This window comes from Necator americanus, chromosome V (assembly GCF_031761385.1).
Source record: "Necator americanus strain Aroian chromosome V, whole genome shotgun sequence".
NCBI classification, from domain to species: Eukaryota; Metazoa; Nematoda; class Chromadorea; order Rhabditida; family Ancylostomatidae; genus Necator; species Necator americanus.
In genome coordinates, this window is record NC_087375.1 from 12,946,238 (window position 1) to 12,966,572 (window position 20,335).

A 20,335-nucleotide genomic window follows, 5' to 3' on the forward strand; every position below is an offset into this window, starting at 1 on the left:
ACATGTCTTGTTTTTTAAACGTCGCTTTTGTTTCTTATTTGGTATTTTCTTTTGGAGATGTCTGGCTTATTGTTTCTTTCCTAAATTGAGTTACGTTGGAAGAATAGAGAAAAATGAGCTACGCTAATGGCGAACAAATCCACCAGAAAGGAACACAGTTGTTTTGCACACATCCTATGCACTATTTGAACGGAACGTGAGCTAACCTTGCACTGTTTGGTGGTACAATGACGGCAGTATTCTGTAAGGCAAGCTGACCCATTTCCAGGTCGATAAACCGACGTGCACGTTCAAGTTGGGCCTTCTGTTCTGTTTCAGACCACCCGAGTTCTTCACCCATTATACGGACAACCTATAAAGAAAAAGAGGCATTCAAAGAAACACTAATCTTGCTCTCTTCTTCTAATCTTGGAGATTCAAGGTTTTTTTTTACTAAAGGTCACACAGACGAGGGCAAAAGACTTTTCCGACTGCAAATATTTCTTTTTTTAAAAGGGTAATTCAATTTGAGCAATTAAGGGCTTCATTAAATGCCTTTTTCTGTTAAGAATCAGGGGCAAGTGCTGCTGGATAGGCTATAGTCGGTCGAAAAACGTCAATCTTGGTGTAGTTCTGTAAGCGGCTGCAGAAAAACCAACGCGGTAGGGAGGATTCCTGCAAACGTCACTCATCACTGCATTCCGAGTGAAGCCAGCGACGGTTCAACCTCCATCGCAGCTCCATCGCGACGCTGCGAGCGCGCTGCCACCGCAACTGTGCAGAGCTTCAAACCGTTTTGATCCGACTATAACTGTATAGCTGACTAAACGGAAGTTCACTTGCTCTCGCTCAAAAAGGCAGTTGGTTGGTCTGTCTCTAATATTCCTATCGTCTTGAGTGCTGAATGGCAACAACACTATTGTCCCCACCTCTGGAAGAACTTCATGAGCCGCATATGTGCTAAGAAACGCCAATCTCATACGTCTTGCAATCACATCCACTGCTGTACATGCGTACTCACGAACGGCATAACGTACCTAACGTTAATGAAAAAAATGGTTGAAAAATAGACAAGTTAACACAGTAGTTTACCACACCTCAACATCTAAATAAGGAAATTCCTGATGGAGGCGGTTCCCTATGACTGGCCAACGTTTGCCAGTCATTTTACAAAGTCGTGTTACAGCCTGAGCTCGATCACCGTAGGTTTGTGCCAAGTGCTCAGCCACCTAAATTCTGGGCTTTAAAACTCTGGAGTATGGTAAGACAACCCAGCCAGAGAACGTTTATTCACTATGTCGAAAAAAGTTTCTACGTTCAAAAGAGTTTTTTTTTTATTTTAATATTTTCTTTCTGAGGTATCACTGGCAGAAAACGTGGATTGTTAAGTTAAAAAGATGAGACTTCGGGGAACACACTTGCAAAACTTACATCAACATCAAGACCGTAATCTTGTACAAGTCGTATGTACATTAACGGATCGTATTCATGACCACCTTCCAAAAATAACCCGGCTGTGACGCAACCATTTGTTGGTCTTAGGTGATGCGCCTAACGTTTGGAAAAAAAAAACTACTCCAACAAGCTCTAGATTGATATTGATTGATTGAGTGATATAAAATGCTGGAAATAGAGAACTAGTCAAAGTTGATCTCACCCTTATACATGCATCCACAGCTTCCTCAGCCATATGACGGTAAGTGGTCCATTTTCCACCTGCGATGGTAACCAAACCTGATTGTGAGACCTTAAACTTTCACCTTTATTCATTTGTATCAGGTTTCCACTGATTAGTCCAACAATCCCACAGTGAATTTTTCTTACAATGTCTTTGCACTTGGAGATAATACAAGGAGAACTAGGATACTTGTACGGAAAGAAAGATTTTGATTATTCATGTATCCAAAGGACACCCGGTTCGGAAAGACGGGTATTTTTCTTTCGTGCCATGACCACCAGTCATATTGAAGGGGTGATCTCAAGCAACCCTAATACATTTACAGTTCCAAAAAAATATATGAGAACTATATTCAGCAATACTGCATTTAGTGCGGAGAAAGGCCAGCAAGAGAAGTTACCTCAATCACATGATTCCTAGCTAGACTTTTCGTATCCTTCTTACTCGGATCGCGTACGAGTGGACGCAGTCCTGACCATGCACTGCTTACGTCACCACGACGGACAGGAACACTTCTCGATAGGTACATTCTAAGTTCCTGAAGGAAAAAGAAGAGTGAAGAGAAAAGGGAAAGAGAAAAGAGAAAACTGAAACTACTCATCTATTCACACTGTGAGGTTTTGACAGTTAACACACGAATGCAACCAATTAAAGGCCAAAATGAGTACTAACCTGAAGAATAAAGTCGACATCTGAATTTTTTGGTGTAGGTGAGAGTGTGACCTCTGAGGGCGCATCGGTGGTTCCAGCAATCGTCATTCGCTCCCACGGGAGTAAAAAAAGCACACGACCATCCGAGGTGTCCGGATCAAGAAGGCCTGTCTTTGTAGGGCTAAAGAAAAACAAGCACTTGCAAAATTCCCTCGAAATGAAATGCAGTTTCAAAGAAAATTCAGAGACCAATAATATCCAGGCAGGACAATATGCACTCCAGAACTTGGCGCACATATCGGCGTCGTATTTGGATCAGCCATTAAACGTATTGTATCCGTTGACGGACCAGTAGCATTAACAACCGCCTTCGCTTTTATGTCCCATTCATTGCCTGATACCTGGAAAATATCTGATGAACCTAATCATTCAGAGCAATTTACAAAAGTGAAACACACCATGTCTTTTACGTGGACCCCAGCGATTTTACCACTCTCGTTCTTCAGCAGGCGTTCTACTTTCACATGATTAACACACTACAAGTTAAAGAATTAGAGAGTTAGGAACTAAGAAGATGACGTTTTACTTCAACATAATAATATCTTGGTTACTTTGGTTCTAATTCCAAAATAACTCAAGCCTAAGGCAAAATTTTTGGCCAGAGTGTCTGCGTTCCACATCTTTTCTCTGCTTACTCCTCTATCTCTCTGCCGTGCCCCAATCAAACGCGCACAGCAACCTTCCAGATGAACATAGGTAGGCTGCAGCTTCGCATTATTAGTGCAATCAGTTGATGTCAAATGATAAATGATAAATGTAATGAAATGACTACCTCAGCTTACCTTAGCACCATTTCTGATCGCAGTCAACACTATCGCCAGATTCATCCTAGCATCATTCATCGTCCCATCATAATAGATGAGCGCACCTTTCAACGACTCACTTCTCAGCATAGGAAATCTATTGACAGAACCGATTAGGAAGGTTAGAAGTCCGACACAGGAACAGCTTCCGATACCTTTCCAATGCTTTCGACTTACTAACGAAGAACGAGTTCCGTAGGACGCGTCGTCCAGAAATAACATCATAAGCTTTAATACCAAACCAGTAGTATGGTACCTGCCACAATCTGGAACAGTTTTATACCACTCCAGCAAAATACTCCGCACTTCTTGGGCAAAAAAAAAAATCCCCCTACAAAAAAGAAGTCGCAGCACGGGAAATCCCAACAAAAGGGACTTCATTTGCAGTTATCTCTCGACTGTGCGACATAGGAGGTACTGCGGCATGGATGACTAAGTCTATCGATGATCTCAGCGAGTTCTCCAGAGTCACAAACTTTCTACCAATTGGAAATCACATAGATTTCTAATAAAGGCCACTCCAGGGCAAATCCTCCAAGAGCAGGTAACGTCCACCACAGCTAACAGACGAGAAGAACGAGGTCCATACAACGCCAATGCGGTCCGCAACTCGATTTCCGCGCTACGTTCATTGCTATCTCGACCAATTTACAATAAGCACGTGCGCGGTAGGACTTCCTCTAAAGCTCATCCTTTGCGTAGTAGCCGGCCGCTGGTGACTCTGTCTTACTTGACTTAAAGTCAGCATATCACGAATCTGGGGTGGTACGGATTTCAGGTGGAGTATCCCGTATACGAGGTCGTAGATTATGAAAACCGGGTGGTTCCGCCCATCTCTCCCTGAATCACTGCAAGCAGCCGGCCCCTGAATGCTGTTTTTACGATGCCTTCTATTGCAGCGCGCCACCCTTGCACGCGTATCCTCCCTTACTGCCTATCGGGGCAGTCCGAATTGATTTTCGACGAATCGCAGGGCGGAGGCGGCGCGAGGGGAGGAGTGTTGCAATAGATGGCGTCGTGAAAAACGGCATTCTGGAGGCGGTTGTTTGCAGTGATGCAGGGAGAGATGAGCGGAACTGCCCCGTCTCTGTAATCTACGACCCCGTATACGTATCGGGGCGTCCGGATAGATTTCCGACGAATCGCAGGCGGGGACGGGGCGCAAGTGTGGCGCGTTGCAATAGAGAACCTAGGAAAGAACCTAAGAAGCAGCATTACGGAGCCGTCTGTTTACAGGGATGCAGGGAGAAATGAACAGAACCACCTCTGTATTCATGATCTACGTTCCGATATATGGTCCCGATATACTTTAACGGAAATCCATACCACGCCAGATTCGTGGGGTGATACCTTTAAAGGTAGCATACCACAAATCTGACGTGGTGCGAGAATCCGCAGGCAAAGCCGTAGATGGGGCTGTGGATTGCTGGATCAAGGGGTGGTTCCGCTCACCCCTCCATAATTGTCCTAAAAAACAACGTGGTAATCGCTTCAGTTCCTGAGTGTTCTCAGATCCTCTTTCTCCAGTTCACACCAAACCTTCCGTTTTGGGCCAGGTGGGATTTTCCAGTTTGAACCCGACACTCTTTGGAACACTTTGAACCAGGCGGTCTGCTTGTCTCCTCAGTATATGACCAAAGAGGGAAGACGACTATTTTTTTCTCTGCTCTTTGTCTCTGTTGCCACTTTTGATGGCGGTGCAAGATGTTAGTACCCTCCACGTGTCATCCTCCGCTACATCACGTCGAGTTCCTCGTATAGATAAGTAGTCACATGCATAAGTGGCCTTAGCGCATCTCTGCCGAATATCTTTCTCGAAGCTGACGTTATTCTTCAGCATACAGCCCAGGTAACAGAATTCATCGTCGAGTTCAATCGGTTTCCGTCCACCTCGATTCCCGCTCAATGTCGTGGAGAGACCTACATCTGCTTCCACCTACCAGAACGAAGACGATGTGCATAATTTGCGGATAGCTCCTATACAAGGTTGACAGCATGTTGAAGTTTCGAAGCTTTCCGATATAGCAACATCGTCGGAGTATTCGAGATCTGTGAAGGGACGATCTGGTACTAGAATGGTGCCGGCAGGACGCTGTTCGGCTATTATCATTATTATTGTCATAGATGACGAAGTTGAACAGGGAAAGTTCTGTCACTACCCCTTGTCTTGCTCCAGTTACCAACTCAAAGGTGTTGTACATCCAGTTTGTGCTCGAACTGCAGCCATATAACGGTGAGTGGTCTATTTTCCACCTGCGATGGTAACCAAACCTGATTGTGAGACCTTAATCTTTTACTCTTATTCATTTGTATCAGGTTTCCACTGATTAGTCCAACAATCCGCTCTGAGAGATGAGAACTGTTCCTTGATTCATGTCATCAAGTAGGCGAACGAACTTTCCTGGTACCCCGTCGGCGCGAAGCGCATTGAGAAGATAGCCTTAATGAGAAGAGAAAAATCCGAAAAGGCTAACTGCACAGGCATGGAGCGCAGCTGCCAAACTTCGATTATGGTCAGTCATGATCGGCTAGGAGAAAGCCAGCTTGCTCGTTGTTTCCTCGTAATAATCATGATATATAATAACGGGCTTGCTCTGTCACGTGTGTGTGTGTCAGTCACGAAATTCAAAAAAAGGGGAGGGAAGGAGGGGGTGCGACGGGTCCACTGGCATAGGATTGATGCCTCGACGCTAGAAAGCTATAAAATAGGATGCGACGGGTCCGCTGACGTCGGATTGGTGTGCCGGCGGCAAATACCTATAGAAGGGGTTGCGACGGGTCCCGCGGCGTCGGATTGGCGTGCAATAACCTTATGCGCATGTCGCAAAAGATAGATGGTTGCAGCCGTTTCATAGCCGCGGCCACTGGGCGCGTTGCTTTTCACCTTTATGACTCCTCCGCGTGTCTATTTCCTTCTTCGTTCGCCTCAAGTTTGTAGCATGCCTTCCTCAGAAAGTAAAAACATGCATGCAAACGGTTGCTTAAATAGTAGCAAGATGTTTATGTGGTCTGACGTGGAACGTTATCTTTATCAGTAAGATGATGTCTTTCACGTCATTTTATGCCAAAACCTCATTCTATGATAACTGTTGGAGGGAAACAGGAGGAAAACATATTTCGATTAATGCTTTTAAATTTTGTCTATAATTGTTAGTACGGAGTGTTCGAAGCTGAAGTTTGAATGTTCTCCAAATGCAGAACTAACGCGTTTAGAAAGAAGAATATGAAATCTTTCGCCTTTAGTTATAATAAAAAAGATGAAGAAAGATTGTCAGAGATACACAAGTCTAATTTCACAGAAAACGGCACTAACATGAATTGTCGTTGGTCACTGAATGCGAGCGGAGCAAACACCGCAGGAAGTCTGAAGTCCGGCTTTAGTCGGACGTTTAATAAGTCAGTTCATGATAATCCGCGACGGATAGCGGGTTGTGAAGAATAATTATGAATAATAGCGTATCTGCGCGAATCAGATATTTTTTTCAGTTCATGTAGGACCTCGTCAGATATTTTTTTTTCAATTCATATAGGATCTCTCTGTTCACCAATTCCAGACTGCAAGAAATTTCAACATTTCCGTTTTAATTCCAACGTCTCCTTCAGATTTCCTATTTTCATCTTTTGGACACAGACCAGAACCTTCGACTTCGTCATTGTTCTCTGAATGTTCGTTGAACGTGCTCGAATTAAGGAGCTGATGGCACTTGCTGCTTCGGCAAGTTCTTGAACTGATCTCTCCAATTCGGCAGATCTGTTTCATAGACACCCACTCCACTGGCGGTTTGAGGACTGGAAAACATCTTTTCCGCCAAACTTTTTTTTAAAAATTAAAGTACAGGCTTTCCGCGGGTCCTTATCCTCCAACACTTCTTCCTTCACTCTTGACGTCCACTCATTTTCGCGCTCTTTGCAGTTGACGACTCAACATCCTTCTCAGACGCTTTTTCTAGATAAAATCACCAGTGCTGCAGGAGGCGCATACAGAATTAAAGATAAAAGGACAAACTTTCTGGCATTATTCGATCCGCTTGGAATGCGCCTCCACGTTCACTTCAACTCGGAATTGTTTGAGGTTAACGAACGTGTAACTAGCCTACACAATGACTTGCGGTGACTAACCGATGTGTCACGTCAGTGTTTTTATCCTCCCAGACAAGTCTGGTGCCAATTTATCGACCCCGGAGGGATGAAAGGATTGGTGAGCACTACGGCGGATTTGAACGTCCGATCAATCGTGCAGGAAGCGGAACCTCTAACCGCTACGCCACACACAGAGTCGAACGCAACGCTCCAAACAGCTCTAGATTTTCGGGTATTCAGCTTCGGAATGTTCTCTGTTAGGACGTAGAACGAAAAAAAACTTGTACTATTCTAAGACGCGTGGCCGCTGGGCTACTATGTACGAGTTTTATTTTGCACTGATCGTTGGCAATTTGCATTCTCAACCACTTTCAGATTGTGTGGCTAGTTTTGAATGTTATAATTTCGACGAAGGTAAGTTTCTGTCTAAACAAGTTCGGAAATCACACATTGTTTATTATTTGATTCCGGAACAAATTTAGTATTGTTTTTTTTCTAATAGTTCTGATTTACATTCTTGCGCCTATGAAGAAATCCAAGTTTTCGAAATAGAGGTTTGAATAAAACTCACTTGTATATCGGAAGCATAATCGGTAAAGGCCCGCTTAAGTGTGGCGCAATTTCGAGTAGATTAGCACGTTCAAAGAGTGCTTCCTAGTATGAATAGTCGTTTTAAAAAGAAAAAAAAATAAAAGAGGCACTTGTTCATTCTCACCTGTACCATGCGAAATTGTTCGCTATCAGCTTTTAAGATTGCTGTTTGTAAATATCTAACACCTCCATGAATTAATTTTGTACTTTTTGACGATGTTCCCGAAGAAAAGTCATCCAATTCCACCAACGCTGTTTTCAACCCTGATTAAGTAAATTTTGCTCAAAATGCGGTAACAGCAAGAAACGATTAACCTCTGGTTTGAGCGTCTAAAGCTATTCCAGCTCCAGTAGCACCACCTCCGATAACTAATACGTCAAATTCTTCACTTGTCTACAATTATAAAAAACTGAATGTTGAACGAACACAAGTCGTGAGAAGAACCAAACCTTCAGCGATTCGACTAGCTCTTTTCTGGATGGCAGCGGGTTTGAAGATCGCTTATTCAAGTTGGCGAGTTTATCTGCATGTGCAGTGCGGAAGTACTGTTTCTAAAAACCATATTTAATTTGACAGAGATTGTGTAGGAACGCAGAATATTCTCCTGTGCTCAGTAATTTGAACAGGAGTAACAGTAATTTGACTGGGACCTCGATATGACCTGCTAGTTAGCTCTTCGTCAATCTCTTACGGTGTGATAACCGCGTAAATTCAAAAATTATTTGTCAAAAATTACCTCACGTGGTGAACTACTGTTCAGGTACAGTTCCGTGATCATGTCCCGTATCGACCTCAAGATGATGAGTCTATGACCGTGATTCTTTATGTAATAACAGATGTCGGGGGTTAAAATTAGAACTTCTATTGTGTGGTCCATGACGATGATCCTCAACACTGGTAATAGCGACTCAATTTCTCATAAGTATCGATGGTGGATGGGTCGATAGCAGCGATATCCACAACCGTCATACCGAAGTAAATGCCTATCAACGTGGAGAACTCTTCGGTGTTCACGGTCAGCGAAAAAGTGAACCGCAACCGCCGAAATATGATATGTGAGCGTATTCATAGAGGTGTGAGAAGTTTTCTAAATCCGAAACCGAATTCGTCAAACTTTCACCCTTCTTAGAATATTTAGCCGAAAGGTAAATTTTTGGGATTTAATCTCATGGCGAATTAATGCTGTCACAGTACATTTATCAACCAGTGCGCACCACTAAGCTTTGCTTTAAGGGATGTGAGAACCTGCTTTAAACTTCAGATTGTTGAATCACGCGAGTTTTTTTTCTGAAGCCGTAACTATGCCTATCAACTAGGAGAGCGAACTATTTTACTTTAAAGCAACTGACGACGTCTACAGCTAAATCCTACAAAGCTCCACCAAGATTGTTGGACTAAAGGTGACGTATCGCAAAGCTGACGATGTCTTTCCAAGAAATTATAAAGTTAAGGCTACTAACACAACTCATCGCTGACGGACGTGGCGCGTATCTCTGCGCTTGGAGGACAATTGGGAGGAATAGGTCGTGATTGCTATTTACCATGCTCATGATTTAATTAATTCCATTTGTTTTTTTTTTCATTCCATTCCCTTTTAATTAATTAATTAATTAATTAATTAATTAATTAATTAATTAATTAATTATTTCCATCTTTTCGTTTGGAAATTCCAAAATCGCCAATTTCGCGGTATTCCCTCTTTGATGCGGTTGAAATGCTCACCATTTGTCGCTTGAAGCGTTTCTCGTTAGCAATGTCGAGTAGGTGAATGGTGGCAACCGATGCGCCCGCGATCGCACCGGCTTTTGCCAATCGAGAGAAGAACATCCTGGGAAATGAACATCACTATAATGTTGTTCTGATCCATGAAAAATATCGTAAATAGCATAGTCATGATATTTAACACAACACACATCCACAGACAATCACAATTTTTCATTGGACTGTCGGACGGTGATACCGCTTCGACATCGGACTTACATATGAAAAGAAAACACTTTTAAGTAAGATAAAAAGAGGATTTCACAAAGTAGGAAGACGGCAGTGAAGCTGACATTCGGAACGCTGGTGTAACCGCGAAAGCTGAAATGCGGAATTCTGTTACTGATTGAGAATGAATGGAAGCTTGTAGGTGATTGATTCCATTTTTTTTAATTTTTAGAAAACGATGTCAAACTTAATGGAAATTCAGGAAACACCATTTATAGAGTACGGCGTTGATGAAGGAAACAGAAAGGGTTGAGATTGTTTAAAAAATTTACGTGCGATGATAATTGCAGTAGCGCACGTGAACGTGAAGTAGAATGTGGAACGCATCGCAACCATCTGTACGATGCTTACATGGATTAATATAAGTCTAAATCTCCTTAATTCCTAAATACGTAACGTCAGAGGATAATTAACTGCTACGACTTAATTATCCTCTGACGTTACGAGTTAGTACGCTGGTTTTTTCAGTGAGTTAATTCGTTATTCACATTAGCCCTGCTAGGCAGAATTCCTATCCTTTCTGGATCCATCATCAACATTTGTGAGGCACGAGCACAACGCATGACGAGCTCTGCTAACAGTCCTACAAAGCCGCAGTTTCAACAAAAAAGTGCTCAGCTATTTTTGAAGAAAACAAAAGGAACAACTTTTCAGGAAAACAGAGAGTAAAAAAGTTTTATAGAGCAGAGAATAGAATTGTTTGATTCTTTCCTTTAGCTCTTGATTTGAACTTACCATCTTTCCTATCATGGTTTCACAATTAAAATGAGGAGAATCTTGACATCCTTATGAAAAAGGGACTACATGGGGATGCTAGCCGCTTCGTAGTTAATTTTTTTTCCGAACGGAATAATAAATCACAAGTTTCAACGTTTTGTTGTTGTTCTGTTGACGGGTCCGCCGGTAACGTATTTCGCTATTTCGAAAAACGAAAACTTCTGGCCTTCGACCTCCCAAAAAAAAGCGCAGCAGCGATATTTTTAAACGGGGTAAAAGGTTGATATCTTCGAATGCAAATACATTTATTGTTCTAGTTGTCAGATCACTTCATGGGATAACTTAGTTTCCTTGAAAATTCCTTCTTCGACCTCCTACCGCTTGTAGGATATGTTCGGTGACGAGTAATGCTTGTTCTTTTCAGGTTGAATGCTGTCTTCTTTTGAGGACACACACTAACTTACACAGAAGTGCTATGTTTCGGCATTAGCAGGTCAGCAAGATGTGGATTAATGCAAAAATTTTGCACTTTTACATACTTCCGTTCGACTGAACTGGACGGAAATCTCTTTTGACGATGCATGATTGATCATACCCTTGGAAAAACAAATCTCCTGTCTAAAGGGTTATGTTGCACCATGGAATAGGTAAGTTTTCTCGTCAAAAAGTTATGTCTCTCACGATTAATCGGAAATTTTGTGCCATTCCACATTATCTCCGTTGATTGAAGGCAACTCCATTAGAAATTCTCTTTTTTTTTCGAATGCTATCAGAACATTCATCCTAGATATACCACTTATCATCTTTCCGAAGATTATTTTGAAGATAATCAATGATAGTTTAAACACTGTGCTTAAACTACTGCTTTACTAACTTTGTTATCTATATTCTTATGTATTTGAGCAGATAATTCGTGCACCGAAAGGCATGGAGGGCTTTATTAGGATAGGTATGTTTTATTTGAACTGATTTACTGCATACACAGAATTTGGGCGTTGTTCAGATTCGGTTATTTTTTGTATCCGTATCCTCCGTAACCGTAGCCGCCATAACCGCCATAGCCACCATATCCGTAATATCCATTGCCATGCGGACATGGTGCATATGTCGCACATCCGCAACCGTAGTATCCATAATATCCTTAAATACGTCTTTTTATACTTATAATATTATTATAATATATTTTTATGATTATAATTCTTTTTTTATAATTTATCATTTTCACGTGATTATCATAATTTCCAAATCCTAAGAGAGCCCTGAGAAAAGAACACAGTTTTCATAGATTTATCGGTTGTTTCTTTTATGGTAAGGTAATGGCCTACACAGCACCGCCATAGTATTGCCTTTTCTGACGAATGAGGTCTCTTGCGTCGGCAACGTCAAGTATGATCCAGGAAACGGCGACCAACAAAAGCAGTGACAGAACTAGGCGCATCTGAAAAGTGCAAAGAAAAAAGTGCTTTCGTCGTTATGTTCTCAATCTTCTTCGTTAAGGACAGTAAAACCGTTTAAATTCTTACCTATCAGGTTTTTTACCTACTGTTGAATGACCGGGAAATTTTCTGGTTAGTGGGAAATCAGAGTCCTACTTAATTATTCAATTTTTACTCTTAACGTCAGTTTTTTTTCTTTTTTCTTAACGTGGTCACCTATTAAAGAAACCAATAAGTTACAGTACTACTTACCATATTTACGGTAATGATTTTTGAGAATTGACTTGGAGGTGAGAATCAGTTGAACTCAACTCTGAACTTTCACATCCGATTTCTTATAGTCATTTCTTATTGTTTGCGTAGCTGGCATAGTGACAAGGTCGCATAATAATGTGCCAGTTTATGCTCTGCGTTGTTTGAGCACGAAGATCGTTTCAGACCCAAACAGAAATCACCTTCGCACCCTTAGTTTTAAATAAGAGAATTTATTAAAAGAGAAATTAAATTGTATTTGAAGGTACATTGAGCAGACATTAAGTTTTTTTTACTAATCCTGAATGTAACGTGATTTTTCGCTTACATGCACATGTGCAAGTGCCGTACAGTACCCTAGTGATTTCTGAGACTGCTACAGAGCATACGGTTCGTTTTAGAACTCAATAGTTGCTATTAGATTTGTGATCGCAGCACAAAGTAAATCATTTGCCATAGAGGACTGAGCGAATAGATCAGCACTTGATTTTTTTCTAGGATTGGCCAATGAATATAGCATCAAATGTTCCTTGGGCAAGTTTTTTGTCGATATGTCTTAAAAATTTCTTGGAAAATGTCCAGTGACATCCAAAACTGAAGCATTTTAACAAAAATTTTCGGAAAAATGCTTATTGTATTCGATCAGAAAGATAAACAGAAATGCTAGAAACCACTTTTCATGTGTTCGATAGGACTTTGACTTTTTTAAAACATTTTTTGAGAATTCGTTCTATCCAAACTATGAGATAAGATGGACTTACGCTTTCTAGTCGTTTGTGTTAAGGAGCGGTAAGATATCTCGAAAAATTTTAAATCCTTTCTAGGGGATTTTCCAAAATTGTTTGATTCTAATTCTTCCATCCACTATTTTCGATGATCAACTTATCATCTCATTTATTCCTACTAGAAATTTCTGTCATCGTTGCTCGGGAATACATCATCACATCTACCCACCATCGCTGACTCATGCACACTTTGAAGTTTCGTTTTCGGACGTCGACACTGGCGCCGAATAGCAAAACAATACAACGAAACATGTGTTTTATTAATGCTTATTGATTAGAACACATGTTCTGCGGATGTCCTTTCCGATTTTTTTTCCCCTTAAAACAATGAAAGGATGTATCGCATTGCCTCGTTGACCCTATGTTCTTGGAGTAAAAACTCAAATAATTTAATGAATGTGGAGATCCTCGAAGCTTTCATTCAACATCTATTATTCCATTTTGCTGCACACGTCTACGACCGCTACCGTAAACATTTTTCTCATCAAAATCAGGATCGATTTGTTAATTTGATTATGATTGCGTTCGAAATGCTAGAAATGCACTTCGTCGTTGAAAACAACATGGTGCGTCCTGATCTCCGAAGTCTTTTCCCGCCTTATGGATCGTATCGCGCATTCCATGTGTTCACCAGCTTCTATCATCAACCACATATTTTCCACACTATCACCCTGAAATGTGCGTCTTATCTCTGTTGGATGTTTTCTACGCCAATCGTTTCGCACTCGCATTGTTTCCAGCCAGAAAGCGGTCATAAACCGTGTTATACTTTTTCTAAGAATTTTTTTTTCGAATTTGAGTGAAGTTTTTATTTTTGTTCGGTTGCTATTTACTGATGTATGACATCAATAAATAGCATCCAAACTCTCACGGACTCAATTTATTCTGCCTCATCCTCATTGATCTCCTGAACCTAAGATCGTCGAGAGTTTCGAGACATTTATTTATATCTCTTAATGATTTTTCATCATTCATTTATTTAATTTATTTATTTCAAGACAGAAGAAATCTCTGGAATCCAAATGTCATTGGGAATCGAGAGACTTAGTGACTAGGGCTGTGTTTTAACTGCTACCATTACCTGGGGTCAAGTTTTGGTTGGCTTACAACAATTACCAGTTTTGCAGCTTGTTTTCGTTACTGGTTCTGAAAGTGAGACGATCTTCATCAGTACGCTCTGTTTGCACTTGTTCTTCCCTATTATCGTTTGAAAAGAAGTACTAAGCTCTCTCATTTTCCTTCTTATGAAGTAAATTTCGTCTTCACGAATAGAAATGGAAAATGAGCTCGTTATAGATCTTCTGGATATCATCCAGAAGAAAATTTGATATTTAAAATACTTGATTTCTCTGTTTCATACTTTTTATGTTATTAGAGTATCATTGTTATTTTCACTTTCCCTTAATTACCTTTTTATTGGGAATGTCATGTGTCATATTGGTCCTAAAGGAACCCAAAATCTCCAATACTTTTTCTTCTAACTGACAAACTAGAAGAACGATTCCAGAAATTGGTTCCTTGAATTCCTTGACAGTCTCCTAGAACTTTCAACTTCTTCTCTTCGAAATTCTGCAAAGATTTTCATAATATCTCATAATATCGATTTCGATAGAAATCGATAAGTTTTTTATTCGGAAGAGGAAAACACACAAACTATTGCAGCTACCACTTCAAAGCCAATCACTTGTAACCTCACAATGATATACTCACAATAAAAAAAATCGAAAAAAAAAAATTTAAAAAAATCAAATCAATTAAATGCTGCACTAGCTTGCACGTAATCGCCTACAGCATATTGCACCGTACTTCAGAAGGATACTTCGACTGCCTCTTCATTCTTTGACTCCAGAAAAACAACCTTTGTTTACCGCTATTTTGCACCATTCCCTTGGATGCAATGTATTTTCACTGTAGATGTAATACAACTCTGAGGAAACGGACGGACAAGAAATAAATTTCCCAACTATTTATCTGTATTAGCTGATGAACAAAATAGTTAGTTATTGGCAGTTATAACTAATCGGCTTAGTGATGATAGCGGTCTAACTAAGGAGAAATCTACCTGGAAATGATAGAACAACAGTAGATCTTTAGTAACTTTTGCTACCTTTGTCCAGTTAAAAAATGGTGATTGAAAGTCTCGAAATCTGCTTTGACGACGATAGAAAAAGAACTCTTAGAAATGGAAAAGGAGCTCGTTATTGATCGCCTGGATATGATCCACAAGAAGATTTGCTATTCAAAACACTAGATTTTTATGTTGGATATTTTTAGTCCTTTTAGAATATCATTGTTATTCTTACTTTCCGTTAATTACTTTTTTATTGGTAATTATTAGGTCGTGAACGATGAGAAAATGCGCTGCTTATCGCTGTATATAATCCATCGATCGTACTCAAATCGGACGTTTTGTTCTGAAATGTTAGATTTGCGCCATTCTCAACAGTTTTATTAGATGTTTTCCTTTTATTAAAAAGTTATTACTTTGGTTACAACAGTTTCTTTTCCTTTCTCTTCTTTTCTTTTCTTCTCTTTTGCTTTTCTTCTTTCTTTTTTCTCTGCAATTACTCTATTTTGTACCCAGAAAGTCCACCTGAAACTCCCGAAAGCTGACCATCGAGGACCACTGCAGAGCATACTGTTTTTATGAACAGAGCCGCAAATAGAAACATCTTCTGGAAGCCTCTATACTCCCACAAAGTGATAAGCACTCGAGCTACGGTTTCTTCCCAGAAACGTAAGACCTATAGGCTCCGGAATAGTCTGCCTGCTTATTGAATCAGATCGATTGACAGTCGTCTAATGATATACAGCTTAGTCAGCGCATAACACGGATATCGCACGCCTTCATGTTCCTAACAATTGTCTTGCAATTCTACCACAGTCTTCAAGGCTGAACTATCCAACCCATCATCAAACTAGTTGTTTTTTTGAGTGTTTACCTACCTGCCGAATAACTATTGCACGCATTCTTAAGCTTTAAAGAGCGGATTTATTTACTTTTAAAGGAATTTTACTCAGCCTAATCTGAAAGCGAAGGGGAGGCTGAGCTAAACCGTATTAAGTTCCACTCACAGGCCCTTTTTAGCCGTTTTTTGATCGGAGTCTTTAACAATCGATCTACCGATTATTTATTACATACTATCTGCACTGATATTTTGAGTTCTATCGGAAATTCTATGTCGGATTCTTTTTCTGCAGTCGAGAAGGCAAGTCCGAATGCTCTTGCATCTCATCCGCTCGCTCGCAATATTTCTTCATTTTCACTAACCATACATCTCTTTTAAACAAATACGGTAGAAGAATGACTATCTCGACAGTCTTCTTCTCCGATGACAAGAGAAATTCTAACTGAATCTTTAATAGCTCCTTCGGATTACCTCATTCTGCTTTATATTTTTTCGAGTTTTCTCTGAAAAAAAACCTCAAAAGTTTTAGCCTATCTCGATGAGTCAGATAGTAGTAGTACTAAAACTAGGCATCAACATACCAAGAAATTGGCGATTTTGGGATCCGTCCAGGAAAAGATAGGCTTTGGAATGTTGATTGAAGATATGAGCGCACATTGTTGTCCTGAATGACAGCGTGGGAAGTGGCCTTGGCAATCAAATTTCCCTACGATGCCCCTAACAACGTGTCACACACATGTCTACGAGGAAGCGGGCGATCAATGGCCTGCTGACGATGTCTCTCCCACTCACATGCAGATTGTCAGGACATCAGCACGTATACATACACGCGCTGATTTAGCACGTTGCTAGATGCCTTGTGGGAAATTTCGAATGCCTAGGTCGTTTACTCTGCCGTTTTTATTTTATTAGGGTGTTCGGAAAGTATCTGCCGAAATACAGCGAATCAATACAAATTTCAAAACTACACAACTTTTTAACAACATTTTATTATTTTATTATTATTATTTGAAATAACCTCCATCAACATCGACAACCTTCTGCCAACGCCTCACGGGATCACGGATTCCTTTGGCGTAGAACTCCGGCGAATTGGAGGCAAAGAAAGCCCGAAGGTCATTTTCAAGGTGGTCACGATCACCGTAGCGCTTTTCTTCCAGCTGATGCTGAAGCGATCGGAAGAGGTGGAAGTCGTTCGGGGCCAGGTCCGGTCTGTACAGTGGGTGCGGTAGAATTTCCCATCCGAGGTCCAGAATTTTCTGGGAAGTCTTCTTCGCAATGTGAGGGCGCGCGTCTCGTGCAGCAGGCGAACGTTGTCGAGCTTTGGGTGCTCCTTGCGGATCTTGTCGGCCAGTCTTTGCAGTTGAACGCAGTAGACCTCGGCAGCAACTGTCGTGTTGTCCGGCAGCAGTTCGAAACGGTAGATTCCATGAACTCTCCACAAGGCGCTCAGCATAACATTCTTCTCATGGATTTCACCTTTCACGAAGGAATCCGGCATTTCATCGCCAGCTCGCCGTTTGTGGGTTGTCGTAGAGGACTCATTTTTCATCTCCAATGACAATGGTGTCTAGGCAGTCGAATCTGCGGCTTCTGGAGAGCAGCTGAGTGCAGGTGTCCAGGCATCTTTGGCGGTTGCCGTCGCTCAATGCATGTGGGGGCCACTGACCGAGCTTTTTCACCATTCCCAGAGATCGCAGTCCATTGCTCACGGTGGACAGCGAATAGCCAAGACTGGCAGCAAAATACCGCACACCTTCATATGGATGCAGCTCCGCAAGATTCTTCAGTTCGTCGAACGATATTGCAGTCGGTCGACCATCTCCGAGTTTCTTGTTTCCGGCTTTGAAGCGCTGGAACCAGGCGCGCACAGACCGCTCAGAAGCATGCCGAATACTTGACTAAAGTTTCGATGGGCTTCAGCGGCAGGGTGGCTAGATTCGAACTCGTAAAGGAGTACGTGTCGAATATGGGTGGAATGTTCGGCCATTATAGCATGAAATAGAAAAGGAAGAGGGATCCAGATATGTTATGCGTATACGTATGTATATGCTAGCGTCATTATATAATATATTTAAAACGGGAACTTCCAGAACAACTCAAAAAATCTGCGCTTCTGCGAAATTTTCGGCAGATACTTTCCGAACACCCTAATAGAATATGTAGAGGAGTTGAGCTCCTATGTTCATAGTCCTACCTTATCGTGGGAAGATCCAAACATTATCAGCTCCGTGGTATGCTGCTTTCAAACCTATGGGATAAAGATAAAGTCACTGGCGTACCAATCCCCTTGGAAGCGCCAACGCTTTTTACTGGAATTCGTAATCGCTGATGTTTTTGAAAGGTGCGTTGGCCTATACAATGACTTGAGGAGGGCAGCGATAATCAAATTTTTATCCTCGCAGACAGCTCTGGTACCAATTCATCGACCCAGGAAGGATGGAAGGCTTGGTTTGTACAAGGGTGGTTTCGAACCATCGACCATGTGGGTACAACAGACCTCTATCCGACTGCGCCACACCCACTCTCTTCAAAACTATACACATACCTAATTTCTGACCAAGCTAACCATTGCAGATTTATTATAGACATGTTTATTGTATATTTATTTATTTTGAAAACCCATGAAGCAAAAATGTTCTCTCCAATTTTCGAATCATCTAGCAAATATTATTTGAGCTTATTTCTCATCCATCAGGGTTTCTGTGCGTCGCGTCAATTTTTCCTAACTGCTTACGTATTCATTCATGTTCCATGGTGACATAGATTTATGCGCATCTTTTAGAAGACAATAGAGCAGTTTAAAAGAATCGTTCCTGACTAGAAAATGTCGCTTGATGTGGTGAGTTTTTCTCTTTTTTTTTTGCAATTTTCCCTTGTCTGCAGCCACATATTTTATAAGGACCATGTAAAACTGATTTTTTAGACATTGGAAAATCTGAATACGACACTTCAACAAATTTCCGATTTATTGAAGACGGTGGAAATTGCTATACTCATAGTGGCTATTGCATTATCTATTTTGTTGATTGGTGAGTCAGGCAAAATTCAGCGTGGTTCGTAGCAACCACAGAAAAAAGTGTTTATTGATCCTGATTACCCCTCTGAAATATATTGTCCAGTTTCTATCTCCTTGAAGAAAGAAACTATTTTCTCAAGAAAATGTTCTAAGGCTGTCTGGAAACCGAAAACAGCAGCTAAGAAGGCACCAAAATCAAAACCAAAGCCGAAAAAATTTATTCAGGAGAAAGTTATTCATTTTGCTTTACTTTAGAATTGTTCTTGATCAGTAGTGTAAGCATTGCCGTTGTTAACAATAATGAGCCATTTTCTGGGAAAAATCCCAATGCTTTAAAAAAATGAGGGCATTTTTCCAGAGGGTGTTCACTAGAAGAAACATGTAAACCTCATAGAAATAAATAGTGGAACAAAAAAAAATTAAAATAAATATGTTTTACAGGTATGACAGCAATATGTTACTATTCGAAATACAAAAAATACAGTTTACTCCGAGGTGAAGACGAACGGAGTGAGAACTCGTACGCAAAGAGTTCTTACCATCCTACAAAAATCTAAGTCATTGTCACTGTTTTTTTTTTTGTGTTTAGGCCGGTGTCAAAGGCAAAACACACCTCCTCTGCTTGTTTTATACCCTTGAACGAATGTCGTCAAGATGAATTGTTGTTCGATTGATTTATGCGCATCTATAGCTGTGCCAATTGTTATCTTTCAATTTAGGAATGTCGTTGTTCCTGTGACTTTATTGATTGCCTTGTCTCCTTTTTGATATTGTGATGGTCAAGCTCAAGAGAACGTGGCTTTGTATTTATATTATTTAATTTTCGTGGAAAAGTGAACATACTTCAAGAGATTTTGCTTAATATTTGTTTTGAACAAAAGATGAACAGTTTAGGACCCTAAGAAGAACTATATTCCCAGCTTTAGTCTGTGATTGGTGGATCTACGCCAGCCAATCGCGTGCTGGAGAGGGTCGGCGGGGGGGGGGAGGGCAGTCCGAGGATCTTCTCTAAGCAGCACGTGGGCGGTCAGCAATTTCTTGTCTTCCAACCCCTAGACCCTTACCCTTAGATGTAGATGGTGAGAATAGGGTTGGAGTTAACCCAAAAGCTGCACCGAGTCAGACATCAAAAAACCATAGAGGCAAGAGTTTCACAAAAGTTGTGGGAAATATTTACGTTATCAAATCCAACAAATGAGAAAAGCGCTAACCGATGTGTTGATGTTTGAGTTTGTCCATCGTTTGAGTGCTTTCTGTGGGACTTTCTGTGGGAATTTTTTTGGACTCCGACGAAGGCGGTTGCGAAGAAACGTTACCTTTTAATTGATAAAGAAAGATCAATACAAATTCTGATCAGAACTCAAGCAAATCAATCGGAAATATTT

General features: G+C 40.9%; 4 protein-coding genes across 5 annotated transcripts; 1 reads left to right on the forward strand and 3 right to left on the reverse strand.

Annotated features, from left to right (window-relative positions):
- Positions 1–34: 34 nt before the first annotated feature.
- On the reverse strand, positions 35–9,670 carry RB195_013711 (uncharacterized protein; the record flags this gene model as incomplete). Its single annotated transcript, XM_064203664.1, has 17 exons — positions 35–80; positions 207–352; positions 909–1,016; positions 1,077–1,208; positions 1,411–1,530; positions 1,637–1,726; positions 2,058–2,195; positions 2,330–2,489; positions 2,558–2,709; positions 2,767–2,844; positions 3,151–3,268; positions 3,327–3,437; positions 7,823–7,905; positions 7,967–8,106; positions 8,158–8,236; positions 8,293–8,394; positions 9,566–9,670. 17 exons carry the CDS (start codon positions 9,668–9,670, stop codon positions 35–37), a joined length of 1,908 nt encoding a protein of 635 aa, XP_064059545.1.
- A 1,888-nt stretch (positions 9,671–11,558) lies between these two features.
- On the reverse strand, positions 11,559–11,987 carry RB195_013712 (uncharacterized protein; the record flags this gene model as incomplete). Its single annotated transcript, XM_013440318.2, has 2 exons — positions 11,559–11,689; positions 11,882–11,987. 2 exons carry the CDS (start codon positions 11,985–11,987, stop codon positions 11,559–11,561), a joined length of 237 nt encoding a protein of 78 aa, XP_013295772.2.
- Positions 11,988–16,982: 4,995 nt separating this feature from the next.
- Positions 16,983–17,483, reverse strand: RB195_013713 (uncharacterized protein; the record flags this gene model as incomplete). The annotated part of the gene is made up of 1 exon (XM_064203665.1): positions 16,983–17,483. One exon carries the CDS (start codon positions 17,481–17,483, stop codon positions 16,983–16,985), a length of 501 nt encoding a protein of 166 aa, XP_064059546.1.
- A 1,275-nt stretch (positions 17,484–18,758) lies between these two features.
- On the forward strand, positions 18,759–19,624 carry RB195_013714 (uncharacterized protein; the record flags this gene model as incomplete). 2 transcript variants are annotated; one of them, XM_064203667.1, is made up of 4 exons in its annotated part: positions 18,759–18,773; positions 18,858–18,963; positions 19,392–19,470; positions 19,540–19,624. In XM_064203667.1, the coding sequence occupies 4 exons, from the start codon at positions 18,759–18,761 to the stop codon at positions 19,622–19,624; spliced, it is 285 nt and encodes a 94-aa protein (XP_064059547.1). The 2 variants fall into 2 exon arrangements, with proteins under 2 accessions (XP_064059547.1, XP_064059548.1); XM_064203666.1 differs by having other exon boundaries at positions 19,392–19,445; positions 19,540–19,589.
- Between the last annotated feature and the right edge of the window lie 711 nt (positions 19,625–20,335).